Below are 26,036 nucleotides of genomic sequence, written 5' to 3'. Positions count from 1 at the left end.
CATAAGGAAGGAATGGGGTCAGAGGGCAGAGTTTCCTGCCTAAAATCTTAATGTCACACTACATTCCTTGGAATGTGACGACAAATTCAACTTACGACCAGCAGCTGAGAAGACAGACAAAAGCAAGCTCGGGTAACAGCAAGCTAAGGGAGACATGCACACATGAAGAAGACGTGAGCTTTGCCTTTCCGATGGGGGCAAAGTAAAGACAATGTGTACCTACAGTTCTTTGGCTTCCAGGGTAAGAGGTGATCAAGAATTTTCTTCAGACTGTTGTATAAGGTGAATGATGATAATCTGACTTAAAATATTATAAACATTTAAGTAAAATAAAGAAATGCTGAAGGGATTGAAACTACGTAAAACATTGAATATTTGAAACAGGCTAGAATTAGAATTATCTAACAAAAAAAAGTAAAATGACAAGATTCATAAAACAACTTCTTTATTTATCACAAAAAATATAACTTCTCAGGTTCATTATAATATGCCTATGATGATACTTTACAAAATATTGATGTAGACTTTAACTTTTAATGTTCCTCAATTTGTTTATACCATATTATAAAAAGTTTATATATATGTGTATGTGTGTGTATATATATATATATACACACACATATATATTTAACAACTTCATATGAAAATATATTCACTTAAAGCATAATAACAATTTCACTTTACAAGACAATAATATAAATGTAAGAAAACAAATTGGCATTTTTGTGATAAATTCAAATTTCTTATTAAAGAGAGATTAAGGTAATTTAGTTGAAGTTCATCAAAATTAATTCAAATAAGACTTTCAGAATCACTGTCTGGATATGAAGAAATACTGTAACCATCTTTTAGTCACTTTAAAATGATCCATACAGGACTTTGATTAATTTAGCTACGACATGAACGTTGAGACTATTTCCAAGTAGACGATAACGCTGCTTCACTGTTATATTTTCAGGAAATCCTGGAAAAGAGAGAGAACATTTTATAGTACAATCATTTGTAATAAAAACTTTCAAAGATAAAACGATATATCCTTTAGTAAGAGCACAGTGCTCATTTTTATAAATAAGTCCCTAAGGCAGTGGTTCTCAACCTTCCTAATGCTGCGGACCCTTTAATCCAGCTCCTCATGTAGTATGTGGGCGTATCTGCATGGGGGCGGACCCGCCTCAAGACAGACAGAGGAGCGATGACTCGGTTCCTAAGACCATAGGAAATATGTGTTTTCTGATGGTCTTAGGCGACCCCTGTGAAAGGGTTGTTTGACCCCCAAAGGGGTCACGACCCACAGGTTGAGAACCACTGTTAAGGTCTCCACTAAGTTAAATTAACAAATGATAATTTAGAGCCAAAAATATTATGTAACAGTACATTGCTTATACAATGTGATACTGTCATATCACATTACATATCATATTATGCACAGTGCACACACATAATATACATATGACATCTACAGAATTCCTAGAAATATGTATATTAGTACACTTTAGGAAAAGCAGTAGCTACCATTATTTTATAGCTGTTATATTTAATAACAGGTTTTTGGAGATACAATTCACATTCTATGAAATTCACTCTTTTAAAGCGTACAATTCAGTGGTTTTTAGTATAGTCACAAATTTTGACTACATCTCCATTATTTAATTCCAGAACATTTTATTTATGTTTTTAATCCTCACCCGAGGACATTTTTCCATTTTTTGCACAGATAGAGTGGGAGGGAGAGAACAGAAGAAAGAGAGAGAGGGAAACATCGACGTGAAAGGGACACATCGAGTGGCTGCCACCCGGACGACCAACCAGGGCTGGGGACAAACTGCAACCGAGGTACATGCCCTCAGCGGGAACCGAACCTGGGTCTCTCCGGACCGCAGGTGGACGCTCTAACCGCTGAGCCAAACCGGCCAGGGCTAATTCCAGAACATTTTAATCACCTTTTCTGAAAAAGAAAGCCAGCCCACAGCTAACATCATACTCAATGGTGAAATGCTGAAAATCTTCCTCTAAGATCAGGAACAAGACAAGGGTGTCCATTCCCACCATTTTTTATTTTTTAAAGGAAGTTACATTTTTAATATGGTTTTATTGATTTTTCAGAGAGAGAGGAAGGGAGAGATAGAAACACTGATGTGAGATAGAAACATCAATCGGCTGCCTCCTGCACACCGCCTACTAGTGATCGAGCCTGAAACCTGGACATGTGCCCTGACCTCTCAGTCCAAGGGTCAAAGCTCAATCCACTGAGCCACACTGGCTGGGTAATTCTCACCATTTTTATTCAGCAAAAGTATTGGAATTCCTTGTTAGAATAATTAGTCAAGAAAAAGAAATAAAGGCATCCAATTTGGAAAGGAAGAAGTAACATTATCACTATTTGCAGATGACATGATATTGTATACAAAAACTCAACCAAAAACTGGTTAGAATAAACAAATTGAGTAAAATTGCAGATAAAAAAAATCAACATACGAAAACCTGCTGTATTTCTATACACTAATAATGAACTATCAGAAGGAGAAATTAAGAAAACAATGCAAGCCCTGGCCGGTTTCGCTCAGTGGTTAGAGCATCAGCCTGCAGTCCAGAGAGACCCGGGTTCAGTTCCCACTAAGGGCATGTACCTTGGCTGCAGTTTGTCCCCGGCCCTGGTTGGGTCGTGTGGGTGGCGGCCACTCGATGTGTCCCTTTCACGTCAATGTTTCTCTCTCTCTCTCTCTCTCCCTCCCACTCTATCTGAACAAAATATCAAAAAATGTCCTCGGGTGAGGATAAAAAAAAAAAAGAAAGAAAGAAAACAATGCAATTTACAACTGCATAAAAATGAATTAAATACTTAGGAAGAAATTCAATCAGGAGGCAAAAGACCTGTACACTAAAAACTATGGCACATTCATGAAAGAAACTGAAGAAGACAGAGATAAATGTGAAGATATTCCATGCTCATGGATTAGAAAAACTAATATTATTAAAATGTTCATATTACTTAAAGTAATCTACAGATTCAACATAATACCTAATGAAATTCCCATGGCTATTTTCACAGAAATAGAATATACATCCTAAAATTCATTTGGAACCACAAAAGACCCAAATAGCAAAAACAATTTTGAGAAAGAACAAAGCTGGAAGCATCATGCTGCCTTATTTCAAACTACATTTGGAATCTAAAGAAATCAAAACAGAATGGGACTAGTATAAAAACAGACTCCAAAGGAACAGAATAGAGCACGCAGAAATAAACCCATGCATATATATGTGGTCAATTACTTTACGACAAAGAAGGCAAGAATATAAAATGGGGAAAAGACAGTTTTTACAATCACTGGTGCTGAACAAATTGGACAGTCCCATGCAAAAGAATGAAACTAGAATATCTTACATTGCACACAAAAATTATCTCAAAATGGATTAAAGACTTGAACATAAAACCTGAAACCATAAAACTCCTAGAAGAAAACATAAGTGTAAGCTCCCTGACATAGGTCTTGTGGATGATTTTTTTTATATATGACTCCAAGAGCAAAGGCAAAAATAGACAAAGCAATAACTTAATAGCTTATGCAGAGCAAAGAAAATCATCAACAAAACAAAAAGGCAACTTACTGAATGGGAAAAAACATTTGTAAATCAGGTATCTGATAATGGGTTAATACCCAAAATATATAAAGAACTCATATAACTCAATAGCAAAAAACAAAAACAAAAAACCAAACAATTCAATTAAAAAACCAGCAGAAGATCTGAATAGACATTTTTCCAAAGAAGACATACAGATGGCCAACAGGCTCATGAAAAAAGTCCAACATCAGGAAATGCAAGTCAACACTAAAATGAAATATTACTTCACACCTGTTAGAATGGCTGTAATCAAAAAGAGAAGTCCTAACAAGTTGGTGAGGCTGTGGCAAAAGGGAACTCTTGTACACGGTTGATGGGAATGCAAATTGGCTAAGTCACTGTGGAAAACGTATGTTGCCTCCTCAAAAAATTAAAAAATAGAACTACCATATGATTCAGTAATTTCACTCCTGTATATTTCACTTCTGTATATTTATCCAATATAAACAAAAACACTAATTAGAAAAGACAGATGCACTTCCATGTTCACTGCAGCATTATTTATGGTAACAAAGACATGGAAATAACCTAAGTGTCCATATATAAATGAATAGAAAAGAAAATGTCCTATATACGATATATACAACAGAATACTATTGAGTGATAAAAAAAAAAGAATGAACACTTGCATTTTTGACAAGGGATGGAATGTGAGAGCATTATGCTAACTGAAGTAAGTCAGGGAAAGACAAATACTATATGATCTTACTCATGTGGAATGTAAAACCCAAACCAAATAAGACAAAAAAAGCTCATAGATACAGAGAACAGATTGATTGATAGGGGTTGGGGTGCAAAATGGGTGAAGGGGATGAAAAGGTACAAAATTCCAGCCTTGGCTCAGCAGTTAGAGTGTCCATTGGCTTGCGGTCCAGAGAGACCCGGGTTCGGTTCCCGCTGGGGGCACGTACCTCGGTTACAGTTTGTCCCCAGCCCTGGTTGGGTCGTGCGGGTGGCAGCCACTGGATGTGTCCCTTTCACGTTGATGTTTCTCTCTCTCTCTCCCTCCCACTCTATCTGAACAAAAATGGAAAAATGTCCTCGGGTGAGAATAAAAGAGTACAAAATTCCAGCTATAAAATAAGTTATGAAGATGTAATGTACAGTATGGTGACTACAGTTAATAATACTGTATTCCATCACACTATTGTTTGTGTCTTTGGCTTATGCATGTAAGTTCTTTGGTATATCTCTTCCTGAGCCCCCTCCCGCTTCCCTCTGAGGTTCATCAGTCTGTTCACTGCTTCAGTGTCTCTGGATCTACTTTGGTCATCAGTTTATTTTGTTCATGATCAGACCCCAATAAATTTAATTAAAAATAAATGAAATAAAAATGAAGGATTACAGTTGAATCTCAGCTCTGCTAGGTAGGGCACTTAACTTTTCAAACCCAGTATTTTCTTATCTGAAAAAAGAGATAGTATCTACCTCATATGTGTGTTTAAGAAGCATGACTGCTTATGTGGCTGTGGACTGAGGGTGTCCATGGACTGAAAGTCTTGGTTCGATTCCCGGTCAGAGCACATACCTGGGTTGCAGGCTCGATCCCCAGTGTGGGGGAGGGGTGCAGGAGGCAGCCAAATGATGTGTTTCTCTCACATCAATGTTTCTATCTCTCTCTCTAAAAAAATCAATAAAAACATATTTTTTTAGAAAAGCAGAGCAACCCTAGTTCAATCTTGTTTGAAGTGGGGGCAGAACAAGGAGGAAGGAGGGTCAATGGGGGAAAAAAGGAGGGACATCTGTAATACTTTCAACAATAATGATAAATTTTAAAAAACAGTAATACTGTATTCCATATTTGAAAGCTAAGAGGGCACACCTTAAGTCCTCATCACACACAAACACACACACACACACACACAAAATTGTAACTATGGTGGCAAATGTTAACTAGCCTTATTGTGGTGACCAATTCACAGTGTATACAAATAACCAATCACTATTGTACACCTGAAACTGACACACTATTATATATCAATTACACCTCAATTTTTTTTAAAAGCCCATACCCACTAGCTGTCACTCACCATTTCCCCTCCCTGCCCTTTAGCCAGTAATCTACTTTCTGTCTCTATGGACATTCTGAACATTTCATATAATTGGAACCATACAACATGCCGCTTTCGTTTCTCGCTTCTTTCACTCAGCATAATGTTTTCAAGGTTCATTTATGTCACAGAATGTACTAATACTTCATTCCTCTGTATGGCCAAATAATATTCTATTGTATGGATATACTGCATTTTATTTATCCATTCATCCATTGATAGAAGTCTGGGTTGTTTCTACTTTTTGATTATTATGAATAATGCTATTATTAACATTAAGTATAAGTTTTTGCATGGACGTTCATTTTTCATTCTCTTGGATGTATACCTAGGGGTGAAATTGCTGGGTCAAACAAAAACTCCATGCTTAACATCTGGGGAACTGCCAGGCTGTTTTTCCAAAGCGGCTGTACCATTTGATATTTTCATCAGCACTATACAAAGGATCTGATTTCTTCACCTTTTTTTTAAACATTGGTATCATTTGACGTTTTGTGGTTTGGACTTACATTTCCCTCATAACTAATGCTGTTGAACATCTTTTCATGTGCTTATTGGCCATTTGTCTATTTTCTTCAGAGAAATGTCTAATCAAATCCTTTTCCCATTTTTAACTCTGATTATTTTTCTTTTTATTGTTGAATTGTAAGAGTTCTTTAGTTATTCTGGATATGAGTTCCTCACTGTTGTTTTTATATTCTGCTTCTACAAATTGACTTTCTCATGCTGAATTTCTAATTTGCTACATTCTTTTTCAAAACAAAATGGGCCACAGATACTGCATTTGCAGGAACAAAGCCGTGTGAGTTTCAACATAAAAGATGCCTGTGCTCAGAGTGCAGAACATAATGTTAGTTACAATGTTAGAAATTCACATTCAGTATACTTTAGCATAGCAATTATATATATATGTAAAAGCAAGTTAGATAATAAAATGAAGGAATGGAAGAGCATTAAGAATAGCAAAATTTCATATACTTGTGAGGACCAAAAGGTAGAGTTGATTAGGATAAAGTGTCTTCATCAACACTTGGCATTATACTTACTACAATAAAATAACATGATTGCCATAATAAAACTATATTTGCAATTGAGCATGATCATAAAATTGCTATTATAAAGATAACATGTCTTATGCAAGTGTATTAGTCATCTCGAAAATTAGTAAATTCAAAGTAGCCAGAGGTACAATTATATCTACAAACAGACTTTTAAAATATCATAAGGATAATCTTTTGCAATATTAAGATTAAATCAGAGAAAAGGAAAAATGTAAAAACAAGTCAGATTTGTAAAAATTATATACGTGTATTTTATATATAAATATAGATACTAAAATCTAAACTAGCTTATGAAAAAATTACATAATTTTTAAAAAGGTGGCTTTTTAAAAACTTAGGAACCTCAGAGGGAAGTTGGGGAGGTGGGGTGGGAAGAGATAAACCAAAGAATTTAGATGCATATATACATAACCAATGGACACAGACAATTGTGTGATGAAGGTGGGGATGGGGGGAGCAGAGGGGAAGAGATCTATGGGAGGAAAAGGGGGGACGGGGGGATATTTATAATACTTTCAGCAATAAAGATTAAAAAAAGTACATAACATACAAAACAATAATAATCCTCATAAACAAACAAACAAAAAAACAGAATCAATGAGGTCAAGATAGCAGCTTTCATTCAGTAGGTGGTGAGTGTTTCTCTCTTCCAAAGCCTGCTGTCTCACAAAGGCATGCCACTAGCCACAAGGGGAACCAGGAAAAATGAACGGAAAAATCAATGCAAATCCATCATTGTCAGTGGACAGGCAGCTCAAACAATGCCTATTTTGGACCTAGAGTCAATAATGTCAAAAGTACACGTGAAGGACAGTCCGTCGGAGGCTGCTCTGTGGTGATATCAGGGCAAGTTTGACTATACAGATTACATATTTTAAAAGAGGGTTAACCAATGAAAAGGTTTTCTTATACATATTTTCAGAGAGCTATGAAAAATCCTATTTCATCTATCTAAAATTTTTAAATAATGAGGAAAATATTTATAAAGTAAAGGCTATAAAAATGAATAACTGTTCATGATTTACAAGATAAAAGCTGACACTTAAATTTTGAATTGTGTGTCAGTGTGTGAATATTTTACGTATACTAACTTGTCTCAAGTCAACCTTATGAATTTGGTGCTGCACTATCTCCATTTTATAGAGGCATACACTAAGGCAGAGTGTGGTTAAGGTAGAGCTAGGATTCAAACTCACTCAGTCTGACTCTGGGGTCCACGCTTAGTTTCAATATAATGAAAGTGATGACTAATACTTGAAAAAGCACTCAAATAAAACTTATAAATTAGTTGTTGTTAGACAGTAAATCACTTTTCTCTCTTCAAAGTACAATTTGAAAGTACTATTGAAGTACCTTTGATTGCTCATTCTAAAAAAGGAAAAAAAATAACAAGGAAAGAAGACTGGGAATTAAATTTTTGAGTTTAATTCTCAGCTCTTTGTTTGTTTTATGATGTTCTCATCTTGTGATGTAAACTAAGATAAGCAAAGTCTGTGTTTTTCTTAAATAAAACTTCCCAGGATATCTGTGACTGAATGAAATCACCGAGAAAAAGGCAGAGCACAAAATAAAGCTGGTTGCTGTGACCACACTCAGAGAATCAATTACCAAGAGGGTAGTCAAGTCATATTAGCGGTTTGTTCCCACTGTACAAAGGATGTGTTCTAAAACGTCATCTGTAAATCTATTATTTACAATTTAAAACATGATCCATTTAGCCCATTATGTTGCTTCAAAAATAGTACTGTATTACTATCACAACACTACTGGATTTAGCAGTTTGGCTTTTCTGAATTCAAACTCCAGAGTTATAGAAAACACATTCCTGTCTTGTGTAGCCCCCGGAGCATGATAAGGAGGTCTGTCCTTCCCCTTCTCTGAGCCAGGGGCTGGGAACACACCCACCCAGCCTAGGACAAGGCACCTCCCAGGCAAGAGCACGGGCGCCAAGGAAGTGGGCTCGGGGAGAGGGCGGGCTGTTCTAAGAAGCAAAGGCAATGTGTCTCATCTCGTAATGGCAACTCCCCCTGGAACTCTTGGGCTGCAGAAAGCGAGGACTTTGGCTCACTCTACAGCTGTATCTATGTTGTGCTGTTCTTGAGATGCCCTGCTTCAGATCCCCTAAATCTCATCAGTTCTGGCCTCTGTGCTCCTGAGTCACCCTTTCTTTCCATTAGGGCCGCTCCTTCCTAGACCACTTCTCCACCTTCTCTTTTCCCTACGAAAACTCTGTGGGGAAGGACAAAGGTGCATAATTAATAAGAAGGTATCTTCAAGGAGAATAACCCCCTCACACAAATATAATAAAATTCCTCAACGTTCTTTTAATTTCTTCATAAAAAAGACAATTCCAAGCATTCATTCAAACAATCTAGTGTGGGGTTATTGGAATAGGACCTCTGAAAGCAAGAACATAAGCTGAAGAAAGAGGCATTGTTAACACCCATCCACAGGGAGAGGGGATGAATTGCTGATCTGGCTCTCTGTCCCTAAAAATCGCTCAGGACCATTACTGTAGTCAAAGGAGAGGGAGAATGAAGTCTGAAGGGAATGGTCTGAAGCAGGTTATAAATGAACATGGAAAGACAAGGAAAGAAAAATTTCAATAATTGCACAATCAGAAAAGAAAAAAGGTTTAACACATCCATCTGTCTGAGCAAGAATTGCTTCATAAAATACAAATATGAGTCCCTAATGAATTTTGGAATCTTTAATAAATGAAAGATGAGGTCTGTGTGTACCCCACATACCAAACTCTGGAGGAAATCCAAGGAGATTTGCTATTTCTTTAGGAGTGAAATATCGAAGTTTAAGCATTAACAATTTGGTTATCTTTTCTTCTTGTGACAAACTGGTAAGAGATTTGTAGATATCCTCAACCTGTGAGAAAAACAAACAAACAAGATAACTGATAAAGTAGAATGGAACCAGGTTGCTAGGATCAGATCAGCTACTTTGAGACAGTTTAAAAACAACAGGTATATATTGCAAGGAAATGATTGGCACACGTGTCAGTGTAGCTTCTTGGTATAGCAAGACCACATACATAAAGAACTTCTGTAAATGCACAATTATCAGTCATCTCACATGGATAATGAGACTTCTGTTTCAAAGCTTTAAGGTAGAATGTCATGGATTATCTTGGTTAGGGCAGTTTTATTTTCAGATCCTAATATCCCTAAAGAATATGGAAGAGTTTTTCCTGATCATTTATTTTGATACTAAACAAGTGTCCTTTAAATAGTTTTCAATCAGTTAGCTTCAATCAGTATATAGTCTCCTATATACGCAACATGGGAGACTTTTCCACTTATAGGAGGCATGAGAATATGTGTTTATTATCAGAAGGCTCGTTAACTGAGGTGCTTTGTTGACAACCAGTTCATAAAATGTAGAAGGTAGCTAAGTAGTCACCTGTCTTAGGAAATTTATACTGTGCATTTTGTTTTTAATAACATAATTAGCCCCCAATCCTAATGGGATACAGGTAAGCACTGTGTTCAAACCCTTCATTTAATCTTTAAACTCCTGAATTCCCAACTCACTTGCGTTCCTGTTAAGCACTCTTAAGTTTTGTTGACAAAGTTACATTTAAAAATGAACATAACAGTCTGAAGAACAGGGTAGTCCCAGAGACGTGGAAGTAGGGTACAGACTGACAATCCCCAGAAAAGAGTGTGTGTGGGGGGGAAATAAACCACAGAACTGATATGCATGTATGCATGACCAATGGACATGGACAACAAAGCTGGGCACAGGGCGGGGAGGGAGGGGGAGGAGGGTGTCAATAGGAGAAAAAAGAGAAACATCTGTAACAAAAATAAATAAATAAATAAATACATACATACATAAATAAAAGAGAGTCAGTACTGTCCTTGAGCTTATCCTTTCTAAAGAGGTAATGAGGAAGGAAAACCCTCAGGAAAATGAAAGTAAATTGTTAAGGCTCATCTCGATACCTTTTCCAATTTTGAATTCTACAAAAATCCTGTGAAAGACTAGTGAATGTTTCAATCACATTAGATTAAATCATATTAAAATCTGGTTCCTTATTAAAATAAAATAGAAAACAATGAGAATATAGTCTGCTGTAACACATGACAGCACAGAGCAAAAAGCCTCTTCAATAAACTATATAATGGGCTCATCAATGGTGATATAAACCCTGAAAATGAACAAAAGCTTAATGTTCAACAGATCAGGATACTTGTAATGGCATATCTGATCCCTCAAAAATTAAATCATAAGAATACAAACAATAAATGACAATAAAACATAAAAGAAGTATAGGGAAAGATACAAAAAAAAAAAAACTTGATCAAAAAATGAAGTCAATTTTACAATGCTTAACAGGTATATCATTAAAATATTTACTATTTATGATCAATTTCATCAGATCATTTTCTTAAAATAAAATATATTTAGTAAATATGATTTCTCAAATACAGACATTCATTTGCTTCTGATAGGATTTTTACCATGAGTACATTTTATTAATAGTAAGAGTTTAAATCAGTATAAAAGAAGATAATGTAATTTCATTTCAAACTTATTTAAAAGTATAAACCTTGCAATATATCAAGCGTATATGCAATCATGATACCAGAGAGTTTATAACTGAACTATTAATAAAATGCTTTGCTAAAAACATAGATTTATTTCCCTAAAAGTCAGTTTTAGAGTATGTGCTCCAAAGGAAGTCTCTAATATTAAGATATTTGTGCATAATTTTAGAGAAATTAACTACTCTTCACTGCATGTCAATTACTTTTTATGGAATTAAAAATACAGATGGGTCTGGCCTGTGTGGCTCAGTGGTTGAGTGTTGACCCTGCACCAAGAGGTCGCCGGTTCGATTGCTGGTCAGGGCACATCACCAGGTTGTGGGCCCGATCCCCAGTGGGGGGCATGCAGGAGGCGGCTAGTCAATGTTCTCTCACATCAATGCTTCTATCTCTCTCTCCCTCTCACTTCCTCTCTCTCCAAAATCAATAAAGGGGGGAAAATACAGAAGAATAAAAAGAAAATAGAAGCATAAATATTCTTTGTACATACACTTATTCAACAGAAAATTTTCTATAGTAAAGAATTACTACATCTGAATATAAATATGAATGGATTATATATATATATGTGTGTGTGTGTATTCATTCCCAATAGAACAAGTAAAATTAGTTTGACATTCTTAAATTTTAAGTATTAAACATACATTTTAAATAATTTTCAAATATTTTAGTTCTAAAGATGCATCGTACCTGCACATCCTCTGTGGTCTGTAGCACGGATCCTGTCCCTTCTATGTACCTTCCATAACTGAAAAGTTAACACAAATATTATACAGCATCTAAGGAATTTGTTAATGCAAAATTTCTTAAAGTTATATCCTTCTGAAATTTTCTGAGTATCATCACATAAATATGCTTAATAATTTAAAAATTACTGGGCATGGGATATAGATCATTTTATTTAAAATTCTCAGACACTAAATTTGTCATATTTTTTGAGTTATGTAAATACTATTTTGAATTATGTAATACCAATTGTCATTTCTTTGTATTGTCATTTTAAAATGTTCATCACTAGTATGAACTTGTTACAACTTTGTATACAAATACCATTCAGTATTTGCATCCTTTCCACTTTAAACCAAATGTTACGTAGGTGAAAATAAATTGCTGCTCTTTTTCATAATGCCAGACCCACATTTCTTCTCATGAACGCAAGGCCCTCCTCTCCCACACCGTGGCGAACGGGCACTGAAGGTGCGTCTGCCTCTTCCTGTGACAGTACGATTTTACTCTTTTCATGCAACGGTGAGACCACTGCAAAGTATTAGCAATGCTTCTGCCCCTAAGATCATTGCCAAGCTGGTGTTCAATATATTATCATTATTATTTTTCATAATAGATCTATATAAAATATAAGTTAAATAAGTAAAGTCACACCAGGAAAAAACTGTTTTCAAATTGTTTTCTCATATATCATTATATATGTATGTTTATATTATCTACACTAAAAGACACGTTTATAGTAGGCTTCTTTTATATCATCTTTATAATTACCAAAAAAAAAAATCAAGGTTGTTTTTTATTATAAAATTGGTAAGTCTTGTCTTATTAGAATCCTAAAAAGAACCTATTGAACTAGGAAATAGAAAAGAACTGAGTGGAGTCTTTTAAGGTAACGAAAGGCAATAAATCCATTCCCTTGGAAGTACAGGAGCAAAATACAATAAAATCAGAATGAGTCTGGTATGATTATATCAGGAACATAGTGTCTTGCGCAAGACAGCTAGTTAGTAGGTAAAAAGAGAAGGCTTGATGTGGCAAATCACACAACTACTTATCAAATGAAGTTAAATGGCATTAACAAAGCCGAGTCAGGGGTCTTTTTACATTTTCTGAAAAGACCTAATTTTTACATTCTTCCTAGGTTTTAAAAATTGATAAAAAATATATTAATATTCAAGAAATAACCCACAGAAATTATGATATATCGATACCATGAGAACAAAAAGTTCTTTATGTACTCATATGCAATAATATCCAATTTATGTTATGCAATAAAAAAGGCACATAATAGATATAATATGTTGACACTTAAAGTAGGGTCAAAAATCTAGATGTATGTTTAAATACACCCTCCCACATAATACCTCTGGAAGATTAGACCGTAAGCTGAAACCACTGGTTGCATGTGGAGAGGGAAACTGAATGGCCAAGAGACAGCGTGGAAGGGAGTCTTCAAATGTTAGTACGTTTTGCATTTTGAACCATGAAAACATATTGCTTATTTAAAAAACTGAATAAAATTTAAAATGTATTCTAACATGAGCCAGATGATTCCATTTTACATTTTGATCCTAAGACTTAATTTCTTCTTATATATTGATCATGAGAGTAGACAAAATTTTCTGAGGTCTGATGTACCATGAAAAGAAAAGTGCTGAAAAAAGAGCAATTCACCATCTACAGAAACCGTGTGTCCACCATGGGTAATTAGTCACTAAACAAATGGCGTCATCCTTTATGAGCACTTTTGTGGACTGTGCACATAGTTCTGCCAGAAGGAATTTTCACTCATGAAAGCAGCCAATTAAGGGCAAAAAAAAAAAAAATCATTCCCACAGAAACATTTTATAAAATGCTCCTCGTTTTAAGAAGAACTAAAAGAAGCAATAGGTATAACAACCTGGTTATTTTGGATATACCATGAATTGTCTCTTTAACACCTACCCTTTTGTAAAGCACATGGACCTTCTGCAAGTGGGCTTAACAATGTCTAACAAAAGAGCGTATCGCAGCAATGGCTTTGGTGGTAGAAAGTACTGATTCATGTCAGCGTCATCTTCAAGAAAATCTTTCAGCATTTGCACAGAGAGATCACTGTCCTGTTGATGTTTCCGGTCAATTTCTTCTGCAGTTTCAAGCTTAAAAAGAATGGCTTCTTTTCCAGAACACTGTCTGCTGCTATCAAAGCAAACATTTGGTTCAATTTTCTTTCCTTCAATTTTATTTTCTGCATCTACTGCATATTTTTGAGGATGTTCAGATTCAATCTGGGGAAACTCCATCAATACCTGGCATTAAGCAAAAATATACAAATTGTCCAAAGCTTTATTAAAACTAAAAGAAATCAATAATGTCCAGTCAACATTATGCAAAAACTCTTTTAGCGTTTATAAAGTTGTCATTAAAAGGATAAAAACTGTGATTTATTTGTATTTACATAAGTTATTACAAGTTATTCTTCATACAGCTATAGTGTCATCTGGCTGCAGATTATTTATTTTATGGAGTTACTGCTTTCTGTGCTTATTAATAAAAACATTCAACAAAGTAACGGGAAGTATGTTGAATAAACATAGAGTATGATATCTGAAAAAAGTTTAAAAAGCAACATTAATATTTCTAGAAAATATGCTTTAAATCAAAGTTTGTCATCCCTTTCATCAAAGAAGAAAAACTGCAATATACCTATGATCTAAAGGAAAAGTAGTAACTGAAAAAAGAAAAGCAATTTTCACCCTGAAAGGTTATTTCTACTCCCGAGTCCCATAGGAAAAACTTGTAACTATGTATAAAGTCCTGTTCTGTTAAAAAAAAAAAAAAAAAAAAGGTTCCAAGGATTTTTAATGATGAAGTTTTTGTTAATATACTTTATACATTCTTTTGGGAATTGCCACCATGGGACAGGAGATGTATTGGTATTGTAGTATAGGCGATTAAAATAACACTAGTGACCCCCTGTTAGTAGAACATGACTTTTGAGTTCTTCTTACCTGTGATGATTGTGGACGGCTTCACTGAACCACTGAAACTATTATTCAGGCCAACTGCTGACAGAAGCATGTACAACTACTTGCAAAATTAGGTATTCTATCTATAGCAACTGAGCATTTTATTTTAATAGGTACTATTCATTACTACATTTTAATCAATTAAGGCTAAATAGCATTGACTTCATTGAAAATGTAACCAATAGATTTTGTTGGGGAAAATATGATTAATGCAAACTACTCAGTGGTCAGAAGGTAAATTACAGAGGGAAAAGGAAGGTAACAGTAATAATTGTAATTTCTTTTAACTTTTTAAAAATATTTATTTATTTTTTATCCTCACACGAGGGGGCATCTTTTTCCATTTTTTTTGTTCAGATATAGCGGGAGGGAGAGAGAGAGAGAGAAACATCTATGTGAAAGGGACACATCGAGTGGCTGCCACCCGCACGACCAACCAGGGCCGGGGACAAACTGCAACTGAGGTACGTGCCCTTAGCGGGAACCGAACCCAGGTCTCTCTGGACCGCAGGCCGATGCTCTAACCGCCGAGCCAAACTGGCCAGGGCATAACTCATTTTTTTTCTAATGGTAAAAGAAAAATTTTTGTTTTGATTAAAGCAATAAAAGTAGCACCAGGAGAAGAAAAGGCCTAAGGGATAGACCTGGGGCATGGTCTGTAGTATAGGCTCAATAAGAGACATATAAACCTCCACAAAGTGATTCTTGAAATAAATGAGCAGACTGAGATACATTTACATTGCATAACTAATCATGATGATGATAACAACAACAATAATACCTGACCAGGGGCTTGAAAAGGCAATGGTTCTGACTGAAGCTTTGCAGTAAGGAAATACCGTAGCCTTGAATTTGGAATGCCAAGCTGAAAATTAGAGAGATCTGTATCAATTGTTAGCACCTAGTAAGGGAACTCATAAAGGTATACATTTAGCCTCTGCCATAAAAAATTACTGAGTTGCAGAAGACTACTTTGAGCAAATTCTTAAACCCTTTAACTTGCTGCTTTGTACTTTTATTCTGAATGAAGTAAAGATTGAACCTGATAAAGCATATGTCTATGAGTCACTTTCATTTTATATTTCTCAGGTAAGAAGTTATACTGACATTTATATATTCATTATTGATAATACAGTAACTATAAAATAAATAAAATATAGCTATTCTTGGCTATTTATTACCTCATTTTATTAAAAAAACAGGATTCATTGAATTTTAAAGTTAAAAGGCACTACATATTAAATAAAATTAGAAATCAGATGCATTGCCAATTTCCACAGTTGGACATCAAATTTTTTTTATCGGTGTTAAAGTATAACATTAGATTATACACTCCATGAAAGACGGTTCCATGTGCAAAGTAAGTGTTCACACAATAAAGATTTGTTGAATAAATGAACAACTGAAATGAGTAAGATGCATAGAGGTTACAATCCCCTTATTATCTATAGCATCTATTTTTCCCCCTTGCAATATGAATTGAATATATACTTGACCATAAACTCTGATCCTATAAAGCAGTCACTGTGAATGATAAGTTGTTTTTTTCTGTTGTTTTTTTTAATGTACTTGCTTTGCAGTCTTAGGATATACTTAAGTTCAATAACAACAAAAATGAAGACAAAAACATGGACATCTAATTTTTGAAATGCGTTTTCTTTTGATTTTAGGGCAAAGAACTATAAAATAGAAAAAGATAGCAATAGGCTAACAAACAGAAAGACAAAAGGAAAATAGTGACACTTGTAATAGCAAAGATCTGCCAAATTTTTATAATCAATTTCTTACCCATGAAATAGAAGCAATGTTTGCATTTTAATGGTATGCCCCCCAAAAAAGGAATTAAAAAATTATCATATGTTCCTTTAATTTTGGATTATTTTGAAGCATTACTACAATACAGCATACATAGGTTGGAAATACCATATGTCACATATTTTCAAAACATACTATCATTTTTTTTCTGTGTAGAAAGAAAAATATATTCTCTCTGAGCTTCAAGGTATGTATTTTTCATAAAATATGTATAAATGAATGTAAAACCCATGTCTGAAGCAATTTTAAGATTTACCTATAATATTATCGAAATAGGTCCATTCTTCTTACTGATTCAAATTCCCTTTGAGAAAATTTATATAAGAGTTTATAATTGCGGTACCTACAGAGGTTGGTGATAATAGGAATTCTTGGTACTGAAAGCCACAGTTTTCTATTGTTTTTATTAACAGGTCTCTGAAAAGACAAAAGTAAAAGAAAAAAGAAAAGCTTTCAACTTAAAATTGGAAATGAGGTTCTTATATAAAATATTATACATAAAACTTCATTTTAAGTGAAAACTGTAACTCCATCAAGTTGTTTAGAAGGAGAATAATCTTAGGTCTTTATTAAGTACAGTACTTGAGAAATTATATTTCTCAAAAAAAAAAAAAAAGATAATTTTTATTATAAAGCTATCAGATAATTTACACAAACATGTGAGAGACAGAATTGCTAATCTACTGATGATAAATTTGCTATGGGAACTGGAATTATCTGTAGTAAATCAGATGAGGAAACACTGTTAAAGACAGCAGCAAAATAAAAAATGTGCATGCTTTCTCTCCAGCTGGGCTACCATCTGAAAGGGCCCCTTACTGGGCTTGCTTCTTCTAACTGAATGACAGAAAAAGCCTGTTCACAGGACCAATTCTTTTTTTTTTTTCTTTCTTAATTAAATTTATTGCGGTGACATTTGTTAATAAAATTATATAGGTTTCAAGTGTACAATTCTATACCATACGATTGCATTGTGTGCCCACCACCCACAGTCAAGCCTCCTTCTGTCACCACATATTTGGCCCCCTTTGCCCTTTACCACACCCCCTTCTGGTAACCACCATACTGTTGTCTGTGTCTATGAGTTCTTATTTGTTTGCTTTTCTTGTCTGTTCATTTGTTGCTTTCAGTTTTATATCCCACATATGAGTGAAATCATATGGTTCTTAACTTTTTCTGTCTGACTTATTTGGCTTAACATGATATTCTCATGATTCTTCAACAGATGATTGGATAAAGAAGATGTGGTACATATATAAAATGGAACACTGCTCAGTCACAAGAAAAGATAACATACTGTCATTTGCAACAACATGGATGGGTCTTAAGGGACAATTCTTACTGAAAACATTTCTACTTCTAAAGAAATAGGTACCAATATAAGCAGCTAAAATGAGAAATACCCTTCTCATCAAAATTGCTAAATCTGGAAAAATTCAAACATCAGAACAGAGAGAATCAGTTTATCTTAACCTTGTGAGGCTTTACATTATTAATTGGCCAAAATCAGTATTAATGAATAAAATATATAACATATATAAAATGTCAGAATGTACGTGTTTATTTTTAAGATCTTTATTTCACAATAGCTCCTACTATAAAATATACTATGTCTAAGATGAACACAAGACAATACATGTTTTACCTTGTAGAAGATACTTCAAAACCTTTAACATTTTCTAGAATAATATACTTCGGTAATTTTTGTAATCTAAAAAAAAAAATACAAAAACAAAACAAATGGAATTCAAAAAAATCTCACTGCTATGAAGAAAGAAATAAAGACATCCCTTACATGTGGAAAAAAGAAGGTAAGTAATTTTCTGAACTCTCTTTTTTTATAAAAGAATTTTATAAGGGATGAAGACAACTCATTTTATTTTCTCCCATAATCGTGGTACACCTGATAAAGTTAACATCTGAAATGTTAATTCCCATTGAGTTTATCTCAAAACATGGGTTCACACAGAGCCTCTGAACTGCAGCTCAAAGGGCTGCCATGTACACAGGGCTAGCACAGGCTTCCAGGCCATGGGCAATAGCATTCACTAACATAAGCTTCATCTGCATTAGTATTATGAGCAGAGGCAATAGAATTTAGCTACTAGGCTGTAATTCCCCATCAGTCACTGTAGTGGCAACTATGGAATCAGCAAACATTTGCAGTTATTCTATTAGTCATACTAGAAGAAGATAAATGACATGCACAGTATCTATAAGCAGCATGTATAAACTTCTAATCTCTATAAAAAAACCAACATCATATTCTTCCAGTTCCAAAGTTTTACATTTAAGGTAAGATTTTACAGGAATCTAAGGTTTTACCTTGGGAGAATATCTAGAATATATAAGAAGCTATTTGTCCTTGGATCAGTCACATCACCTTGTACACCAATTCTAAAGGGATTGAGAAAGCACAAATAAGTTTATTAAGAATCTTATGTAAAAATATCAAATCACTTAAAAAATTTTTAAAAATGAATTTCCAGTTGGTCTTCACTGAAAATATGATCATCTTTGTTGTTACAGAGAACAAAATGCATTTACTCATTTAATTTTTTTAAAAAGCCACACTTAAAAAATAAACACACTTAAAAATTACTTTTACAAAACAATATGCCAAATAACTTACATGAGGCAAAGAACAACATGAAGTCAACGAAGAATAAAATCAACTACCCTCTTAAAATAACTTGGATTAGGAAAGATACACACACACACGCACACACACACACAATTTCACTGTTTGCTCTGTCCTAGATGACACAACAAAAGCTCCAATGAATGAGCTGGTTGGATAGGGTGGTGAAGTAGAGCTGATGGCACTGATGACTTATCACCACCTAAACAATCCAAGTAGTAGGTAAGACTAAGACAGTCTTGTCCAATGTAAAAAAGAGAAACAAGCTGAAGGCTTGATTCTACAAGCAGGAATTGCAACTTGGTTACACTAAGTAGGTCAAAACAGGTCACATAAATAGGCAGTATCTGGACTAGCAGTTATTTTTTACAAATAAAAGTCAATATAATTAACTGATCACTATGCTGTATACCTGAAACTAATGTAAAATAATACTGAATGTCAACTGTAATTGAAAAATTAAAAAAAAAAATAGAGATTCAAATTATGAAGCACAAAGGAAGACTTGGATTGGGCCTCATGTGTGCAAACAGAGGACCTTGCAACTTACTAGCTTAATAGGTTTAAATGAGTAACTTAATATCATGGATCAGTTTCCTCATTCATACCTGACAGCAGGGCCAAAACCATCAGAGGACCCGAGGTCAGACGGGAGATTAGAGCAGACTTGACCAGATTCCTCAGAAATCCTGGTTCTTCTCAATTCTGGCCCTTTCCTTTCAGCAATTCTAAATGATATCAGTGCTACAGAACCAGTTACTGCTGCCATCATTGTAAGACTATATAATGGAGCTGAAAACTTCCTATTGCCTAGGGACATTGTAGCCTGTAGTGCAATAACGCCATGTAGTGCAATGCATTATTCACGTGTCTGTGGTGATACAGGCATAAATGAACCTGCTCTGCTGTCAGTCCTATGAAAGCACAGCACAAATAATTATGTATAGTACTTGATAATGATAATAATCTAATAATCAACTATGTTGCTTAAATAATGGTTTATGTATTTACTATACTATACTTTTTATCATTATCTTAGAGTGTCCTCTTTCTATTGATTAAAATAAGTTGCTGTAAAACAGTGTGCCAGGTTACACTGGCAACAGACATATATATCATTTTCACCATGTCTCTTGATTGCCTCATTTTGTCTTGTTTGATTTAATCTCATGTTGTCTTAGAAATTTAGTGCAGCCTTAGTGGACAGTGTGTATAAAGCCTACAGTATGTACAGTCATGTCCCAGGCCTTCACTTTCACTCGGCACTCACTCAAAGGAGTCATCCAGAGCAACTTCCTGTCCTGCAAGTTCCATTCATGGTAAATACCCAATACAGCTGAACCATTTTTCATCTCTTATACCATATTTTCACTGTACATTTTCTCTGTTTAGATACATAAATACTTAGCATTGTGTTACAATTTTCTACAGTATTCAGTGCAGTAACATGCTGTACAGGTTTGTAGCCTGGGAGCTATAGGCCACATCATGTAGCCTAGGTGTGTAGCAGGCTGTACCATTTACGTTTGTGTAGGTACACCCTGTGATGTTTGTGCAATAATAAAATTGTCTAGCCACACATTTCTCCAAACATATCCCCATTGTTAAACGGTCCATGACTGTATCTTCTTAGGTGTAAAAGAGGTCCTGTCTAGTCACTGTATATCTACTACTGACCAAATCACTTTGCTCATGTGTCAGTGATTGCTATTTCCTTTATAATTAAGACTGGATTATAAATATGAGTAGATAAAAGAAATTATTTATGAAAAATTTCAAAAATATGAAAATGCAGCTAATGAGCTTCAAAGTGTCCATGCTCAAAACCATGGTATGATTTGATTTAATGAGTTCTTCAAAAGTACTCTTTCGCAACCGAGAAATATTTATGATACATACCTTGTAAATGGCTGACAGGGAGGGCTCATTAAAATCATATTAAAAGATAATCTGTCAAACTCTTCTAATGTAATGCCCTAAGGAATGAACAATTGGGGGGGAAATGTAAAAACATGTATAGAATGGGAAAGGAGTAAAAATGCTAATTACAACTAAATATATCAGAAATTATACCAGTTAATAGTTTTATTTACAACATCTAAAAGTTTTTATAACACAATACAACTTTTCAAATCAACTTCAGTTAAAGTCACTGTCCAAAGCAATCTTGTGAAGGAACCACAGCCGTGGAAAACGAAGTGACTCCCCCAGGCCCAGAGCCGGCAAAGCAGAGCTGGGACACTCCTTCCCTGGACCCTGCGCACGTCTTCCCTTCATGACACCGCAAGTCTAACACTTTTGTTTTCCAGGACAAACATGGAGAACATATAACTAATGATTTTCAGCCTAGGGTCTAAGACATTTTTAGACACCTAACAATGTTGTTGTTTTTTTATCCTCACCCGAGGACATTTTTCCATTTTTTCTTCAGGTAGAGTGGGGGGGAGAGAGAGGAACAGAGAGAGAGAGAGAGAGAGAGAGAGAAACATCGATGTGAAAGGGACACATCGAGTGGCTGCCACCCGCACAACCGACCAGGGCCGGGGACAAACTGCAACCGAGGTACGTGCCCTTAGCGGGAACCGAACCTGGGTCTCTCAGGACCGCAGGCCGACGCTCTAACCGCTGAGCCAAAGCGGCCAAGGCAACAATGTTTTTTTATTTAGGAAATGTGATGTACTGACCAGTCACCATCCCTTTCATGTATGTCTATGTTAATATACCACCAAATGGAAAAAGGTTCTGTTTTTCAGTTATGCACAATTATTATATTGTTTCATAGTTGTGCGTAGTCAAAGAACTTCCAAAGAATTGTAGATAAGATTAATCAAAAAAATCCTTACTGGTCTAAGTAGTTGGAAAATGTGCTACTTTGCTCCTGTTTCATAAATCAGAAGATAAACACAGAGGAACACAGTCACGGGCTTGCCACTCTCAGGAAGCACTCTCAGCGTGCAGTCTTCACCAGACAGTTAAAGCAACAAGCCCAGACACAATGTTCCTAACTATGACACACTTCTAAGAAGTTTAAGTACATTAATAAAGTAGGAAAAGCTTTTTTCTGAGTTCTGTAAAGACTGAATTAACCTGGGGGACACATTAGTTGTCTCTATTGTATTAAAAATTTAAATGTAGCCCTGGCCAGTTTGGCTCAGAGGTTAGAGCGTCGGGCCTGCGGTCCAGAGAGACCCAGGTTCGGTTCCTGCTAAGGGCGTGTACCTTGGTTGCAGTTTGTCCCCGGCCCTGGTTGGTCGTGTGGGTGGCAACCACTTGATGTGTTCCTTTCATGTAGATGTTTCTCTCTCTCCCCTTCCTCTCTCTCCCTCCCACTCTATCTGAACAAAAAATGGAAAAATGTCCTTGGGTGAGGACATAAAAAATAAAATAAAATAAATAAATAAATAAAAGTTTAAATGTACACGTCTATCATTTTTAGCTCACTGGCTTTTAAGTGGTTCAAGATATCTATGCAAAATGAAATTGGAATTAAATGTTGAAAAGTTCCTAGGGCACCTCTGGAACACTGGGTTCTAAAGAAAACAATCTGGCCCTGGCCAGTTTGGCTCAGCAGATGGAGCATCAGTCTGTGGACCGGAGAGTCCTGGGTTCAGTTCCCTTTATTTCTAAATAAATAAACAATCTGAAAATCACAAATGAATCATTTTTTAGAAAACACAATTAGTACATCACACTCAAGCTAAATGGCCTGTTAGCACAGGGCCATGTGAAACGCACCTTACTGATTTCACAACTGAAATGTGGATTGATTAAAGCTACATTCCTAAAACTGAAGTAAAAATAAAACAACAATCTTCTACATCAGGAGCATCCTATGTCTAGAATCTAAAGGAAGGAAACTGTTAATGCCTTCAATATGGCTAGACATGAGAAATTACAATTTTAAAGGAATCTTGAAAACACATAGTGAATTTTTTATAGTACAATCCAAATGATAGAACAGTTATGTAGAAAATAATCACACTACTCACAATTTTATTTAACCTGGCATTCTAGGTCAATAAATGCATTGGGATTCAAGTTATAGAGATACACAAATTATCTTTTCTGTTCTTTATTGACTTCAGACAGAGAGGAAGGGAGAGGGAGAGAGAGAGAGAGAGAGAGAGAGAAACATTGATTAGCCACCTCCTGCTTGCCCCCCACTGGGGATTTGGCCCACAACCTGGGCATGTGCCCTGGCCGGGAATCAAACCGGCGACCTCTTGGTGCATGCATGGGTTGATGCTCAACCACTGAGCCACACCAGCCAGGGGCACAAATTATCTTAATACAGTTAACCCTTGAATAACGTGGGTATGAACTGCATGGGTCCACTCATCCATGGATTTTTAAAAATAAATGTGGAGGGCTGACCATAAGTATTATTCTATGCCAGCTATTTTCAACCTTTTTCATCTCATGGCACACATAAACTAATTACTAAAATTCTGCAGCCCATCCAAAAATATACTTTTGCTAATCTGAGAAAAAAAGTAATAATTTTGATTCATTCACATCAGATAGCTATTGTTGTGTTGGCTGTTGTCATTTTTTTAAATTTGACAATCTAAGGGAAAAGAGGTCAGTGCCCCTGACTAAACAGTTAGGTATTGCATATTTAAAAATTCTTGTGGCACCCCCCTGTGCTGCATGCAGCACACCAGTTGAAAATTGCTGATCTATGCCATTTTATATAGGGCATTTAAGCATCTAGGAATTTGGGTATACACAGTGGGGTCCTGGAACTAATCCCACACAGGTACTGAGAGACATTAATTTTTTGAGAGTTAAAAGTTGTACGTGATGCATGTATTTGACAGACCTAGAGCAATTACTCTCCTGCTGAGGTTCTAGTACAGATGTAAGAAAAAAGGGTCATTGTGCTGTCTGATTGTGGCAGCCAAAACAGAATGGGGAACTATGGGAGAAAAAAGCTAAATGTGGATTTTTGAGGCATGGGGGTCCTGACTCCCATGCTGTTCAAGGGTCAACTGTAATTTGACATTTTCTTTTTAATCCTCACCCCAGGATATTTTAATTGATTTTAGAGAGTGAGAGGAAGGGAGAGAGAGAGTGAAAAACATCGATGTGAGAAATATTGATCAGTTGCTTCCCATATGCATCCAGACCAGGGATTGAATCCACAACCTAGGTATGTCCCTGACTGGGAAACAAACTCACAACACTTTGGTATATGGGATGATGCTTCAACCAACTGTGTGTTTATCAGCCCAAGTAAAGTCTCCTTCCATCACCATGTATCCCCCTTCGCCTTCTTCCACTCCCCCGACCCCTTCCCTCTAGCAGTCACCATACTGTTGTCTGTGTCCATGAGTCTGTCTTTCTTTTTTTTCTTTGCTTAATCCATTCACCCTTCTCACCCAGCCTCATGCTCTCTCCGCTCTGACTGCTGTTAGTCTGTTCTCTGTATCCATGAGTCTATCTCCACTCTGTTTCTTAGTTTATTTTTTCATTAGATTCCACATATAAGTGAAATCATATGGTACTTGCCTTTCTGACTAAGCCTCCTTATTAATGCACCAATTGTTCCTCATACTATTTTTAGTTAACTATTAAATACACTAATAGTTCCTTGTACTACTTTTAGCACAATGCATTTTGAGTTTTCCAAGCAGATCCAATTATTCTTTGGAATCCTCCTTAATATTTATATACTACTTCTCTTGTCTAAGTGCACTAGCTAATATCCACAACAATATTAATAGTGCAAATCCTTGTCTTATTCATTATTTTAATGAGAATGCTCTTTTAAAGATTTATCATTTAACACGCCACTGGATTTGGAGATATGTACATGTGTGTGTGTATGTGTTTAAACACAAATATAAACACATGTGCATGTGCACAAATAAAACCAGTGTCATATATGTCTTGTGGTAATCTTCACTTGTTCTAATTTTGCTAAGAAAGATTAACAATAACCAGAAGAAACTGTATTTTGTCAAATGTTTTCTAACATACAGTTTTGCTCTTTCCGGTTATTAAGTTGTTCAATAATATTAATAGAATTTCTAAATACTAAACTACTTTTATATTCTCAAAACAAAATCCATTTAGGTGATGCTATATTATTCTTTTTTTTTTTTTTTAATCCTCACCCGAGGACATTTTTCCATTTTTTGTTCAGACAGAGCGGGAGGGAGAGAGAGGAAGAGAGAGATAGAAACATCGACGTGAAGGGACACATCGAGTGGCTGCCACCCGCACGACCAACCAGGGTCGGGGACAAACTGCAACCAAAGTACGTGCCCTTAGCGGGAACCGAACCCGGGTCTCTCAGGACCGCAGGCCGACGCTCTAACCGCTGAGCCAAACCGGCCAGGGCTATATTATTCTTTTAATGTGCTTCTGACATATGTGGTCATATTTTACTAAGACTTACTGTTTATATTCATGACAAATGGTTTGCCTATTTTGTGACATATAGTAGGTATTCAATAAAACTTGCTGAGTATTTCCTACTATTTCCTGCCCTGTGAACTCTGATGTTATTTTGTACATGAACAGTCATGAGAATTAAATCT

General features: G+C 35.5%; 1 protein-coding gene across 3 annotated transcripts in view; it reads right to left on the bottom strand.

Annotated features, from left to right (window-relative positions):
• Positions 1 to 656: 656 nt before the first annotated feature.
• The window catches only part of TRDMT1 (tRNA aspartic acid methyltransferase 1), a 74,393-nt gene continuing 49,013 nt past the window's right edge, over positions 657 to 26,036 (bottom strand). For 2 of the 3 annotated variants that reach the window (XM_036251834.1, XM_036251841.1), the window contains 9 exons: positions 21,391 to 21,467; positions 19,176 to 19,247; positions 18,496 to 18,561; positions 17,198 to 17,267; positions 15,817 to 15,900; positions 13,972 to 14,315; positions 11,992 to 12,049; positions 9,487 to 9,616; positions 735 to 964 (listed from right to left, as the gene is read on the bottom strand). In XM_036251834.1, coding sequence (XP_036107727.1) covers positions 858 to 964; positions 9,487 to 9,616; positions 11,992 to 12,049; positions 13,972 to 14,315; positions 15,817 to 15,900; positions 17,198 to 17,267; positions 18,496 to 18,561; positions 19,176 to 19,247; positions 21,391 to 21,428 — 969 coding nt within the window. In that variant the 5' untranslated portion in view covers positions 21,429 to 21,467 and the 3' untranslated portion in view covers positions 735 to 857. Of the gene's footprint in view, positions 965 to 9,486; positions 9,617 to 11,991; positions 12,050 to 13,971; positions 14,316 to 15,816; positions 15,901 to 17,197; positions 17,268 to 18,495; positions 18,562 to 19,175; positions 19,248 to 21,390; positions 21,468 to 26,036 lie in introns of all 3 variants that reach the window. The other variant, XM_036251826.1, reaches the window with a different exon arrangement.

The sequence above is a fragment of the Molossus molossus genome, unplaced genomic scaffold (assembly GCF_014108415.1).
Source record: "Molossus molossus isolate mMolMol1 unplaced genomic scaffold, mMolMol1.p scaffold_m16_p_1, whole genome shotgun sequence".
Lineage (NCBI taxonomy): Eukaryota > Metazoa > Chordata > Mammalia > Chiroptera > Molossidae > Molossus > Molossus molossus.
This window is presented reverse-complemented; position numbering and strand designations above follow the sequence as displayed.